This window comes from Lissotriton helveticus, chromosome 8, assembly GCF_964261635.1.
Source record: "Lissotriton helveticus chromosome 8, aLisHel1.1, whole genome shotgun sequence".
Classification (NCBI taxonomy): Eukaryota; Metazoa; Chordata; class Amphibia; order Caudata; family Salamandridae; genus Lissotriton; species Lissotriton helveticus.
The window spans coordinates 1,137,352,736-1,137,367,752 of record NC_136069.1 but is presented as its reverse complement, the minus strand read 5'-3'; the positions used below and the strand labels follow the sequence as shown (position 1 = coordinate 1,137,367,752).

Below are 15,017 nucleotides of genomic sequence, written 5' to 3'. Positions count from 1 at the left end.
TGCATTTCAAAAAACCTTAGAAATTCACTGGAAAAACCAAAAGTTACGGGGACATTATAGTTAGGCTGACATTTCACTCATACACAACCAGAGAAATTCAGTAGTTATTTTTACCTGATCTAACTACAACTCACGCCTCCGCAAATCACTACTTATGACTCACATATTACATCACTCATGATATGGTCAGTAACATTACTCATTACATCACTGATGACATCTCAAATGAAATCACTTATGACATCATCCAGTGATTGTGATTGTTTTCTAAAAATTACTGAGTGTCCTAGACCCTTCCTGAGTCCAACAAACATTTTCGGGATCTCAGATGCACTGTAACAGTGCTTGGCCAACTGCACTATGCATGGCCATCAGCTGCCAGGGGGTTGGCAGAAGGGTTCTGCTGGAAAGATTCACTGAAAAACAAAGGTTAAAGTGAGGTCATGGTTAATTTTGGTTAATACCTCAACATATGCTGAACGAAAAGTCAGAAATGCAGTGGATAAAGACACTATTCAAGTGCAGTTATGGTTACAAACTAAAACTAAAAAGGTACCGAAATGTAAAATTCTAAAGTATGTACAGGACCACAACCCATACACAAGGAGTGTGTATGTGTGTCTGAATGCGTGTGTATGTCTGTGTGTGCGAGTGTGTATAATATTGTGTATGTGTGATAATATTGAATTCAAAGTTATAAATACCTGAATGATAATGTATAAAGTGTTGACTTAAAGAATGCATCCGGTATATAAGGAAGTAGTGTTGAGTGGAACTATTGGTTTTATATTAGAGACACCTATAATTGCCTGTTATGTAAGAAATAATTTACACTTATTTGTACTGTATGCTCCTCTGATTTAATTGTTTTGACTATGTTCCCTCATGTACCCCTTCTGTGTAAAGCGCTCTGATATCTGCAAAGATCTTGTCCGCGCTATATAAAACTTTCAAAATAAATAAATAAATAAATAAAAATAAATAAATGATGATTGTATATGAGCATACCCTTCTCTAAATAAAACTGCTTGATCATTTTATCATTTACAAATGAATATTGAAAAGAAGAGTATATTTGGCAGGGTTTCGTTTTGAAAGACAAAGCAGACGTATTATAAAAATGTTAATGATTTTATATTGCAGCATTTCAGAAGGAAAAAAGTACATAACAACTGAACTACACTTTGAGCTTGTTAAAGAGGAGGATTTGGAGAACAATTACACCTGTGTTTTGCTGAGCGTTTTGGCAAAACGGAATAGAACATTCATACTGAGAAAGAAAGGTACGGCCTTCTTACATCATGTATATGCACAGGAGCCGCTGCTACGGACCATGGGTGGTGTGGCTGGGGAGAGGGAAGGTAGGAGGGGGGAATAATAAAAAAATAGCACTCACCTCTTTACCTCCTACAGCTGTCTCTTCTTTCTCCGTCCTCCCTAACCAATCACAACACTGCCTTAGTAACATTGTGATTGGTCCGAGCGCCATGGTTCAGTGCTCAGACAGGGGCTGGCAGCCTGCACATGTACTCTATCTAGGATGAAATACAGCTTATGTGTAGAACATGCAGAGTGTGCATGACGCTTTGGCCGGCTGAGATGGCCAACCAAAGCGTCATGGCACTTTAGGTGCTACCATCACTCCTCCCCCTGTGTCGCCGGAAGCCCAATCCTGCCCGCCTGTTTTCAGCTGCAAGTTGAATATAAAGAACTAAATGATAATAACACACATTATTATCATTTTAATTTTTTTATTCAGCTTGCAGCTGAAGCAGCGGGGCGACGCTCCTCCGCCTCAGAGGAGGAGCCGCCACTGCATATGCATCAACCCAAACCTCCAGTATGCTGATTCTTTGCACCTCTTATGTCATGACCCTTTAATCAGCATTGGTAATAAACATTGCACCAAGGGTCTGGTTATAAGTTTGGCAGTGAGGGAGTGGGGCGGCAAACTCCACTGCTAGCTGCCCTCTGATTACAAGTTGAAATCTGGGTGATGGTCCTGCGGCAGATGGCCCATGGCACTCCCTTTCAAAGGCTCATAGGAGAGTCTTGGAAAGGCAGTGCCATGGGACTGCCACCGCGCTTTCCAGCACGGCATGGACTGTAAAGAACTGGGGATGCAGAAAGACAGGGTGTGCACCATGTGCCCCCTTCATGCATCCCTCTGCACTGAGGCACCAAGGGGCCCTGTAGGGCCCCTTAATTATCTCACCACCAACCTTTCATAGCGGGTTCACTAGGCAGCGAGGAAACTCATGCTTGGCTGTGCAGCAGTTGCACTGCTAGCATATTGTGGGCTCAGACCACTGCAAGACTGCCAGGGATTGTGAATCCCTAGCAGCAGCACCGATCCTATGGCAGTCAGGCCACCAAAGTCATAAAACAGTGGTCATGGTTGGCGCACCATCACCATGGAACTGGTGGTCGTCAAACCCATAATCAGGCCCTAAATTTCCTTGAGCCCAATGCCCTTATAGCTATGGAAAAGACAGGCTTAACTGGGAGCATTGTAATTATGCAGTACGAAAACAGTAATAAAGTAGAAATACCAAACAATAGAAAATACCAAACTGAATTAGGAAAATAAAGTGCAATGAACAAAATTACACCAAAATAACAAATATCCAATTAGAGGAACTGAAGATATGAATTTTTAAAAGTTGTGTGCAAAAATAGCACCAAAAAGGGCTAAGCAGCAATGATAATCTATGGAAGTGGCTAGGTATGATTTCAGTCTTGCCTCAATGGAGAGCGTGTTGACTATACCCAGACAGTTTTGGCTTCTAACTAAGGGCATGATTTATATCTTGGTGGTTTTACCACCATCCCACCACCACAGCGGTCCCAAGTACTCCATCAACCCCACAGTGGTCTGACTGTCGTATTTAGATATTACAGCTATAACCAGTTTCCGCCGCAGCTGTGGTCTGCTCTGCTATCTGACAGACAGTACTTTGCTGCCCGTCGGGCTAGTGGGTTTCTTACGAGCCAATTTAGATGTAAAACCTGTGCTGGCAGTCTCCTGTCAGCCGTAATGACACAGTGAGATCCAGCTGGTGTTAAGACAGGTGAGAATACACATTATTATCGTAAAACACATGTATATGTTGTGTATGTGTTGTAATGTATATGCAGGTAATGTGTACTGTCCATTTTGTTGCATGTTAAATCACACAGGACAAAATAACATGTTACCATAAACTGCATAGGGTAAGTGACACGGAAGCCTACATTTGATCCCGGCCACAACGGAATCACTGATCATTGCGGCCAGGGAGCAGCAGCACAGGAATGATCTGGACAGTGGTACATTTTTTTTATTGTGGTGTCATGGGGCGGCCGACACAGCAGTGCACTTAAAGGAATGAGAAGGTATCAACATAAAACTTTTTGGATTGAAAGGAAGACAGCAAAAAACATTCCGAATTGGAAAGGATTCATATCTGCGACCTAAAATGTATATATCAGCCTACCTGCTGAAATTCTGACATGACGATGTCCATACACAAAAACAAGTGTTTGGGATTTTGATAAACTATCCTTGGAGGTCTGATGAGACTCATGTTAAGTTGATCGATACTGTCTGGATTTACAGTATTAAGCTGCACATGTACTGCCTCTGTGGCACAATGTCCCCTGGGAATTGATTGCTAGATATCTGGAAAGGTCCTGAGGAAGGTAGCCTGTACATCTATTACCCACCGAAACGCGCGTCGATCTAGTGCTGAGTCTCGTGTTCCACATTGAGACTCCAATGCTGGCAGGAGCACCCTCTTGCCAGAAATTACTCAACTGTGTACAGATATTGTATGAGTGTAGTTGGGATGAGATTGTTTGAACGGGTGTGATTGTAGTATGATTGTATGTATTTATTCTTAACCAGGGGAATTTGTTTATAGACTTTTTTATTAGAATTTGTTCCTTATTTTTTGGATAGTGAATAATCACTGTTATAAAAGAAATGTACTTGTGAATTGACAAGTCCAGAAAAATACATTACTGTGTTTTTATAAGAAAATATGATAAACAACAATTTATAAAAACGAAGTTTTTTGGCAAAGTATAAAAATATATAAAAAATGAGATGAAAAAAGAATATGAAATATTTTGATAAAATAAAATAGCAGTGAGATGATTTGAGTTTTCACTGTTGCATGCTTGTTGTTTAATGGAATGTATATGAACTATGTCTAATGATAAAAATATGATGGTCTGTGAGGGCAATTTATGGTATTATGATCTGGACAGTGGCCTACAAGACAGATTCCAAAGTTGCCCGCCCCGAAAAAACTTGACTTTTCACAACTTTCCTTCGATTCCGCTGACTCATGCATGGCAATGACCTAGCCAGAAAAACCTTGATTGACTGGATGGCGGAAAGGTGGGTGGGACTCCCAAATCAAGCTGCTTCTGGCTCTGCCGCTGTCATCTTGGGAGCAGGAGTCTCGGCAGAGCTGTCTATTTTCCCACAACCTGCCAACCTCTAAATCAGGCATGCAGATGTGCAAGATGGCAGGCAGGAAGATCACAAAAAATCGACGGTGGACCAGTTCCCAAGACCTGAATGACAATGCTTAGAGACCAGAACTCTCTCCAGCAGAGGCCACCAGCATGGTCCAGTCTATTTCCAATTTGTATTGGTCAACTGGTCACTTTAGGATAAAAAGAATACTGCTGCTTATTGTACCCCTGTGGCCACAGAGGAAGTCATCCAAATGACCCTAGAATTCTACCTTGCTTTCCTGGGTTCTAGATAGCGTGTGTCTGGTCCTTCAGGGCTACTCTCGGGGCACAGCAAGCAGGGCCCAGCCTTCTTCTGATCTTCCACAGGTCCCGAATTTTTCTGAGCAAAGTGCTTTGGGGAGCCACATTTATTGTTTTCACCACCCAAAGGGTGGAGGTGACTTCTCGACACTCTCTAAACAATAGGTGTAAGAAATTGGCGTATTAGTGGAGAAGGATGAGAACCCACCTTAAATAATAACCACAATCCTTAACAGGGTGCACTCTAAAAGTCACTAAATAAACCTGTGTTTCATCCTCAGCTAGCTTGGCACAAAAACATTCAGGCATAACTTAGAGGCAATGTGTTAAGTATTTATGCAGTAAGAAAACAGTAATATAGTGAAAACACAATACAAGAAAAATCCCAAACCAATTTATAAAAATAGAGTAAAGTCATCAAAACAACACATGTCCAACAAATGGATCTGGTCAGCTGGAATACAAGGAAAAGGCCTGTTAAAGCGTGTTCTGTCTCTGTAACCCAGACAGGAGGTCAGCCTTGCGACCTTTGCAGTCTAATTCTTTGTCCTAGGAACCAGTGGGATAGCAGATCCAGTTTTCAAGACTCATCTCAGGTCACAGAAATACATCCCGTTCTCTTCTGTCCTTTCACAGGTCCCAAAGTGATATGAGGAGGGAAAACGGGGTGCCACATTTTGCCTAGTGCCAGCCTCTGGGTGGGGAATCTCCCGGCCTCTCACTAACCAAAGGGGCAGAAGTTTCCAGGCGTGACTACTTCCACTTTTGTAGCACTTCCTGTTTGAGCTACCCCCCTTCCTAAATCCAACATGGCAAAACCTTTCTTACTCGGGTCAGAACTCCCAGTGCCCACCCAGAGGTGTGGCTGTGTATAAGGAAATGTCACTTTTTGAATAATCACCCCCAGGGTTGTTGCTGTTTTTTTTACCAACAAACAGGCCTCAGTGCCTGCGCTCTGACCCTCAATATGTGTATGTGTGATTGGCTCACCCACAATTTTCCTAAGTTAACTTAAAAGTATGTCCTTAGTATATTGTACTAGAGATATGCAGGGCCTGTAAGTGAAAGTGTCCCTCGTGGACTGAAGCACTTATTTTGCCACCATGAGTGTGATCAAAAGCAAAGCATAACTCCCAGTCTTGCATTGCTGACTTGAAGAGCAGTTTTTGAACTGCTATCATAATTTTGCCATTTTAAGTAATGACAAAGTCCAGCCCTTCCCTTTCAATATATTTAAGTCACCCCTATGGCATGCCTAGAGAGCCCTAAGTCAGGGTGCTGTATGTAAAAAAGTGGGACAAGTGTTTTTTCATGTCCTGATAGTAAATACCCCAAAATGTCATTTTTACTGTAAAAAGACTCGTAGCTCCTTTGGAGATTACAGGGTTAAATCCTGACCACTCAGCTGTGCTAACTTTCGAATGGCACTACTAATGTTGGTACTTCAACGTATCAAGATAAGTGTTGCATTAAACTCATCTTGATGCTCAAGTTGAATGTCATGTAATAATTAAGTAAATGGCAGCTCTAGAAAGCTGCCAGTCTGTTTCTCAAGGTTTTGCAGTGATCATTTACAGTTGCTGGCCACAAGACAGCCTTATCCTCTCCTGATGGGGATGTGTGAATGACTCTCAAGAAAAAGCAAAAAAGGCCCTGCCTTTGGAAGAGGTGTTACTGCTCCCTTGCAGGAAAGTGCAACAGGGTGGAAGCCCAAAAGGTGGACTTCAAAGAGGGAGCTGCCTTTGAAGGGCAAATGGTGGACACACACAAGAGGGGATGTTCTGAGACAGCTGGTAGAAGGCTTGTTCGGTCTGGCATTTGATACCATGGTGGTAATGAGGACAAAAAAAGAAAACAAAAAAAAAAGAGGGGATGTTCTTTATGTCTTGATGGGCAGGTTGGCATCAAGGACAGAGAGTGGGAAACATTTGCCAAACCTGTTTACCCAAGCCCATGTACCCCTTAGACAGCCACATAACTTGCATGGACTACTGAGCTCCACACACTCAGACAGATGAATTGACTCCAAGTGTCAGTTGGCTGACTTTCTCCTGAAGCTGAAGGACTGTGCCTTAGCTAGTTGGAAGCCAGGATTGCCTGACTATTGCTGATTGCCAAAGGGCATCCTGGGAGACCAAGTCCTGACCCTCAAAATTGCACTTGAATCTGCTGCACCTGGGAGAGTTGTTGGAGTGCAGTTTGGTCACCCAAGAGAGACACTAGCCTCAGTTAAAGGGGACCACTGGTTTTGCTGTAACTGTAGACCAGTAGGCCAGTGACAACTGGTTTTTGATTGAACTTAAATGGTTGTCGATGGACATCAACCCCATGTGGCCAAAGACACCCCATCATGACCATGGACCGAGGAGAGGCCCAAGGAAGACCCCCATTACCGGATCAGCATCCATAAGCATTGTCAGTATCCTGTATTCCTTTCATCAGGACCACTGCATTGGTGCCTGTGGCGGTTCAGGAACTGGACTGGAGACTGATTCGTTTGCAAGGTAACTGTCCTGTCAAGTCTCATTAGCCCCTGTGGCTCTCTCCCCATTGCAGGTGGTTGCCCAAAGTTGGGCAGAGTAGGAGAATACAAATGTATAAAAGTTTTCAAAGTAACCATGGTAGTTGCCAATGCTTGTTTGAGATTTGAACGAAAAGCAGTGAATAAAATGCCTCAGGGGATTGTTTTGTGCAGGAAGGTATCCCTTCCTGCACAAAAACAATCCTGATTCCAACGCAGGCACGGATACACAAATGCTGAGGCACACAAAAGGCAGTCCATACTGTTTAAGAGGTAATAACCATATTAGCAACCACAAAAAGTCAGTTCCAAGTTCTCTTCTCTTTTTATTTTCTGAATTCCTTCTTCTTGATGAAGCACAAAAACACTGGCAGCCAACACATGTTTCGTCCTATGGACTATTCCATGGCCAAACTAAATATATGGAAGACAGACCAGCAGGCCTGGACATAATAGGCCGGCAGTTTCTACGAATAACGAGCTCCGTATGCGAAGAGCTCACAAGGAATCTGTGTGCGTTCACCAGAGCCCAGGAGGTCCCTCCATATGAGCAAATAATGAACACTGCGGGCTAGTTTCACCTCGCATGCAGATAATACAACTTGGCCCTGTGCGCGTTCACCAGAGCCCCACAATGATAGTAAGCAATTTGGGCTTGTTTCCCCCGGCATACAAATAATGCAAATTGGGTCTGAGAAGAGCAGAAAGGGTTAATCACAGTCGCTGTCAGCCCATGAGGTAACACGGCATATGACCGGTGCGTGACCTTGATATGCCTGTGACGCCAAAGTAGAGGGATCAAAACGTGTGTGTAGGCCAGTGAGCCTTACAACGCAGGGCAAGGGTGCCTGCATTGGTGCCAGAGCAAGGAAAGGACAAAAATGTATTGTATTAAGTTAAATACGGGACATTCCTGTCCTTTCCCTTTCTTCGGAGCACAGCACAGCAGCACTGCTTTAATGCTACGTAAATATGCTCCTTAGAACTTAGCTTAGATCGGCCACGAAACACTAGGTTATTTACAGCTGCATTGTACAAAGATATAGTTCCACAGTTAAAATCACACGAACAATGAAGCTAGCACCCTGCGTGTAATTGTGGATTTTCTCTCAGATTTGAAAGATACAGATGAAGGACGTGTATTGCATGATGATGATGCATACGAAAAGACAGGAAAGGCGGGGCCGACATTGGCCCCGCCGCAGTTATGGCGGGGCGCACCGGCCCCCAACCACCCCGGGCCCCCTGATGACCCGGAAGTGATTGATTCACTTACGGGTCACAAAGGGAACAAAGGCCAGGCCGGTTAGATCCGGCCTGGCTGACGAAGGGTTAAAAGGCTGTGCAGCACGGGAGTCGGCCTCTTTGACTCCTGCGCTCCACGGCCTGCCCTTCCAGTCTCTAGGAGGCTGTAACTAATTTTCCCTCCCACCATCCCCTGAAGCAGATGATTGGTATTGTGTGTTATGAAGGTTTCACAATTGTGTTACAAGTGTTTATGGATGACAAGAGTGTCTGAATAATACGTTTTGTTCCTTAGAACTTTCTCCAGTTTTCAGGTCATCAATCGTCGTATTTATTGCTATTCCTTGATCAGGCGGTAAGGTCATGATTGGTGAGCAGTTAATTTAAGGTCCTTAGGGGGCGGCGACATTCTCGAATGGGGTCGCCCAAAGGGAGGGACAAGTGGTCTCTCCTAGAACTCCAGGGGCAGGTACAGCCTGTTGGATACATGGTTGCGGGGGAGCGGAGAGTCACGCTTTCTCTAGGCTGGTTGGCCACCCCGCACGTGCACAATTACGCCAGTAAACGGTGCAGAGATGCAAGGGCCCCCTTTAATGGAGTTAATAGTGCATACGGGGGTAAGCGGGGGCGGAAGTACCTTCACGGTAAGCGGGCCCTCTGTGCAAGTGCACTTCGACAGAAGGGCGTGGTTAATCGGGTGTACGGGGGTAACCGGGGAAGAAGTACCCTCCCGGTAAACGGGCCCCCTGCGCATGCGCACTTCGATGGAAGGGCGTGGTTAGTCGGGCGTATGGGGGTAACCAGGGGGAGAAGTACAGTCCCGGTACACGGGCCCTGTGCACATGCATACTCCTTCAGGAGGGAGTGATTTAGTAAGGATCTGACACCAGTTATTGACCTTGCGGTAGGCCCAAATAGGCACGCAGAAAATAAATATTGTATGAGATTGATATGTTAGTCTCGGATAGGAAATACCTTGTACTAGAAGTATGTTAAGGTTAGCCATCTGATATCTGTATATATCAATTGTAAACGTTTTCTGCGTAATTGTGTAAATATTGTTTATTTCAATTTTTTGATTTATTTTGTATGTTTTAATAAATACGGCCGGGGGGGTCGAAAGATCCCCCTCCTTCCAAACAAATCCCTCTCATGTCCTGTTATTAATGTTTGTTAACGGAAGGGTGGGGGGTCCTCTGGCAGTCCCTGGCCATAAAACAACAGCTGCCAAAGTCAAAAGGTCTGGTTCGCATTCTTAGTTCTGATTAAAGTATTAAAAGACTCGTTGCAGTGAAAAAAACAATACTTAAATTGCTGTTTGGGTTTCAATGCATCTATGAGTTGAAGGGGTTAATATGTGGCAATTCAGTACATTTTTTAGATGGAAAATAGATCCTCAAGCATTGAAATTGAAGCACTGCAAAGGAGAGATATGTATGTTTTATTTTTGAAAGAGTTCCTTAAATTGAATTTTTTTTCTTTTTCAGAAAAAAATACGGATATTCCAAAAGAGGCATTTACGACTGGGATGATTGTAGCAATTGTGTCTGCAATTGTGTTCCTTTCCATTGGCGCTGCATGTTTTGTGTTTAGGATACAGATCATACTATCGTATCGAAGTCTAACCGGAAAAGATGACACACTTTCAGGTAGAGTATTAAATACATTTATTAGTGCTAGAGTGTTTAGAATTACACTTACATATTTAACCTGACCAGCGCAGTATTATTGAATATATCCAGTGGTAAGCCAACATTTAGCACAACTTTGACCAATGCTCAACATTAAATAAATTTGTAATCTTGGCTCGTGGCATGTATTCTTACTATACTTTGCAAAGTATATTGTATATTACTATCAAACACTAACTTCACAAAATAAAGCTCTGAAGGGGCCTGTGAATTGGAATTGTGAGTTGTGCAGATTACAACCCACCTCACGCCACAACTATCCACATGCAAATTTCATACGGTTAAACAACTCGAAATTTGCCATTGTAAAATTGCAGAAACTACAGAGGTAGGCAAAATTCACTGGTGTAAGTACTGCTTCTGAAAGTAATGCTAAGAAAATATCCGGTAAATAACTAACATGTTTGTTGGACCATTTTTAATCAGAGCCCTAAATGTTTTATTGAATGTTGCACTGCTGTAATTTGTAAAATGCATTTCACTGAAAAAAGATTGCTCTCAGTACATTGAAACACAATCGTAAAAATTACTCTTTTCTGCATGCTAAATTACGTTTACCAGAGCTCAGACACACATTTTTGCTAATATTCTGTATTGGTGTTTGAAGGAGCTCTTAAAATTCCTAATGATTCCTATAGGGGAATGGCAAACGCAGGTACACATGAGGATTTACCAGTATTATGATTATAGGTCTTTGCCAAAAACCAGCGAGTTCTCTGCCATGTCTACCTCACAGTTTGACTGCCTCATTTAAAGATTAACTAAGCCCACAATTACCAACTGTGGAACCTCAGCTGTCTCTGCCATCAGAAACCACATCTACCACAAGACAATATGGCAACACTGACGTTATTTAGGTTGGAACAACCATCTCACGTGAAGCAAGCCAGCCTCAGGAAGAGGCATCTTTCAGTTACTTTCACGTTGAGAGAGAACACTGACATTTCTTTTTGTTTTTCAAGAACAAATTCGCGCTTTGGAAGTTGATGCTTAAAAGACAAAAGTTAGCAGAGTTGGAGCCACAAATATGATGCCTGTGCGGAGGGCTGGCTGGCAACCCACAAGCTTCTAAAGAGCTATCTCTCAGAATGCACACACATTTTCAGACATCTCCCAGACCTCCCAATACATCTCCCTTTGCAAGGCAGTCTGTGATCAATTTTCTTCTGCTCAGACAAAATTTCCCTCAATAGAGAAGATTAAACAAGGCAAATTTCCTATTACGAAGCTCGTGTTTAACACCACAAGCTTCACTGGCTTTGGACCTGATTTAAAGGTCAATGAACATGCTCCTCCATTGCAAACTGGATTTACAGATGGGGGACATGTAGGAAGCGCCATAATGAGGATATCCCGTCGGGTCAACTGAACAGAACTGTGTCTTAAACGACTCTCTGAAGTCCCTTTGTAGGTCTGTCTTTCCAAACCATATTAATTCAATTTTTTCTTCACATCATATTTTTTTCACTGTTTTCATTTTTATGGATTCTTCTGCTCATTTAAACTGCCTGTCCACTCTTAAGTCAAGTAGGGGTTTTCCATGATACAGCTCTTGCCAAGTGGTAACCAAGCATGAAAAGCACATGCTGCATAAGGTGGACTCAATAACACTTCAGACCCCCATGCTGCAATATAAAAAGGTTTATTTTGGTGCATATAAGAGTAACCACTTACAAAGGGTCTAGATTATAACTTTAATTTCCTTCCATTTTTGTATGACCAATGAACTTCAAAGCACATCGAAAATTATAATGGGCATTTTTTATTGTACACTTGGTAACCATGTACAGTTACCATGACCTCCTCTGGGTACTAATGCTTGACATCAAATAAAATTCCTCCATGTCATCAGTAACCAATAACACCCCAGAAATAAAGAACCCACGCCTCCACTGGGCGCTAACTACAAAACTACATCCCCCATGACCCCCTTGACGTTGAGCACTGACTCACAATAGTTTGCCACCATATTCACATTGATGGATGCCATTGTTGGTGGACTACATGGGAATAATCACACCACAATATGGCGCCCACTGCCGGCTTAACAGCGTCTCCCTTGGTCTCTGCATATCATTCAGCAGACTGGGAAGAATAATGTAGGTACACGGACGGACACCACTCCTTGATGAAGTAAGTGTCCTGAATGGCCACTAGTTGGCCTGACATCAGCGTTAGGCACAATTCCCTGGTTCTCCAGTTATTTATGATACAATTGGGACACTCTTCCTAGGGCTGTGCTGTCCCAGTCCCCATTGCAGCTGACGTTTGTTGGTTGGGGTGCGCCTCAATCCCCCAGCATTCCTGGTGGCATGAAAGACAGGGCCAGCCTTTCCAACACCGTAAAGGCTCAGTGGCACTCCCACGGCATGGAACACTCTTCCAAGGGCAGTCTGATGCCCTGTTGCAGCGCGTGTTGGTCTGCTGGAGTGGTACTCAGCCCCAAGCATTTACGACGGTGTGGGAGGCAGGGTCTGTATTCCAGATGCCCTAATGGCTCAGTAGTACTCCCACAGTGTGGGACACTCTTCCTAGGGTCATCCAAGGCCTCATTGCAGCTCTTGTTGGTCAGCTGGGGTTGGACTCCATCCCCAGCATTCTTGGTGGTGCGGGTGGCAGGGCAAGCCTTCCCAACATCATAAAATCTCAGTGGAACTCCCCCAACACTGGACGCACGTGGGCATGCCTGGGCCAAGGGCGGGCTTGTCTGCACCCGTCCGTGGCAGACCCAGGTCAGACCCCCTCTCCTGGCTCCATCATTGGTAGGACATTAGGGGACTGCGTCTCCGGAGGTACTGTGAAAACTTCATGGTGTCTACAGCATACACTATTTTCACCGTTCAGGTAGATATTTTGTGATGAAAATAAAACCAGTTGGGGTGCGGAGACGTAAAACAAATCCAACACCTTCTGCAACTGATAGCATCCTGAATGGTTGTTTGCAGCGGGCTTTAGGAGCCCTAAACAAAGAGATTGAACTGGTTGAATGCAGATTATCTCTCTCCTCCCCCCACCTCTCCACACGGCTGTGGCTCAAGGATTGTCGTCGGGAGGTGGAAGGTCCAGCAGGTGATATACTCAAATACTCAGCTGTTCTAGCTGCTCCACTATCCCTTACTGCTTTTTGTAACCATCCTACCAGCCATCAGCGGATGTATGACGTTACAACGCACACTTTTACAACGCATACCTTTACAACGCATTTTTTACACCGCAAAATCCATTACAACGCACACCATTACAACGCATACCATTACAACGAATTCTTAGAAACTACCTTTACAACGCATTCCACTACAAGGCATACTATATTTACAACGCATACCATTACAATGCATTACATCACATTGCATATAAGGTAAGTGTTTGATAGTGTAGGGGTTAAAATTACTATTCTAACTCCAGGGGGTGCAACAGTAGGGAAAGTGTTGGATAGTGTAGGGGTTAAAATTACTATTCTAACTCCAGGAGGTGCAACAGTAGGGTAAGTGTTGGATGGTAAGTTTTGCGTTGTAATGGTATGCGTTGTAATGACTGCGTTGTAATGGTATGCGTTGTAGTAGTGTGCGTTGTAGTGTCGTGCGTTGTAATGACTGCGTTGTAAATGCATGCATTGTAATAGATTTTGCGTTGTAAAAGTTTTGTTGTAATGGTAGTGCGTTGTAAAAGTTGTGTTGTAAAGGTTGTTTCCCGCCATCAGCCTACCAGCCACTCTCAAGACATTGTGGAAAGTATAGGTATCGCAGGAAGTTTAAAAACCAATGGGGGGGGGAAAGGCATGGAGCCTATAATTTCTTCCTCGAAACAACACCCAGTTCCTACAAAGCATATGCAAAGTCCAGAGCAGCAGGTTACCCCCCAGTAATTCATTTGGGCAGTGAAAGGGTGCAGCCCTTTTTTGGAGGAACTCAATCCTAGTATAACAAATGTCCTGGTAGATGCCCTAAAACCCATTGTGTCCCATTTGCAAAATATAGAATAACAGATTTAGGGGCAGATTTACAAGGTCCTTGTGCCACTTTTCCCATGTTAAAAATTACGCAAAAGTGGAGCAATGGGCTTGTAAATCTGCCCCTTAATATTTATTGGAAATTGCCAAACAAGTACGCCAAATAATTCTCCCTCTGAAGAATGGAGGGAACTTGGTTACTGTTGTTGGACAATTTTCTCAAGGACATGGTTTTGTCTCTGGTCCTGTTAGGTGTTCTAGCAATCAAAGGACACAGGCTGAAGGGATTCCCATCTGGTCGGGCTTTCCACAGGTCATTTCAGACACCCCTACACCCGGGACTTCAAACATTCTTTGTCAGCAACTTGCTGCTCATACTATATCTTAGTACTTAGATGTTTCTGATATTTTGCACCTACCTCCGGAATGTATCCCATCAATAATGGTTTCAGTGGGAGATCCTCTTTCAGCTGAAGGAATACAGGAGTCTTGCCAAAGTCTCATTAATAAAGCTGCCTTTTGGTGTGGGAGAAATGCAGATTGCAATTCAGCTGTCACTGAAAAAGTAATCATGGCACGTAGAGTAAACTGGGCTGGTTCCCCCATGAAATGTGCTGAGGGAGATTGTATTGTATTAAGTTTTATGGACCTAGAGTGTGTAGGTTTTTTGCTGACTCGATTGAATTCTGTTTGTCCTAATTCTTGTAAAATAAGGGCTAGTGGCTAGGGTTCTTCTATCCACCACCACCCAGCCATACCTTTATTAGACAGAGTAATCGAATAAACAGACCCCACCAAATTCAGCCCCCTTTAGTAAACTTTGCTCACCCCAATAGATTTGAAC

The 15,017-nt window shown here is 43.6% G+C and overlaps 1 protein-coding gene across 1 annotated transcript in view; it reads left to right on the top strand.

The window, feature by feature from the left end:
- Positions 1-15,017, top strand: part of IL18R1 (interleukin 18 receptor 1) — a 305,537-nt gene that overhangs the window by 187,088 nt on the left and 103,432 nt on the right. The window contains 2 exon segments of the mRNA XM_078658948.1: positions 1,144-1,283; positions 10,021-10,182. Coding sequence (XP_078515074.1) covers positions 1,144-1,283; positions 10,021-10,182 — 302 coding nt within the window.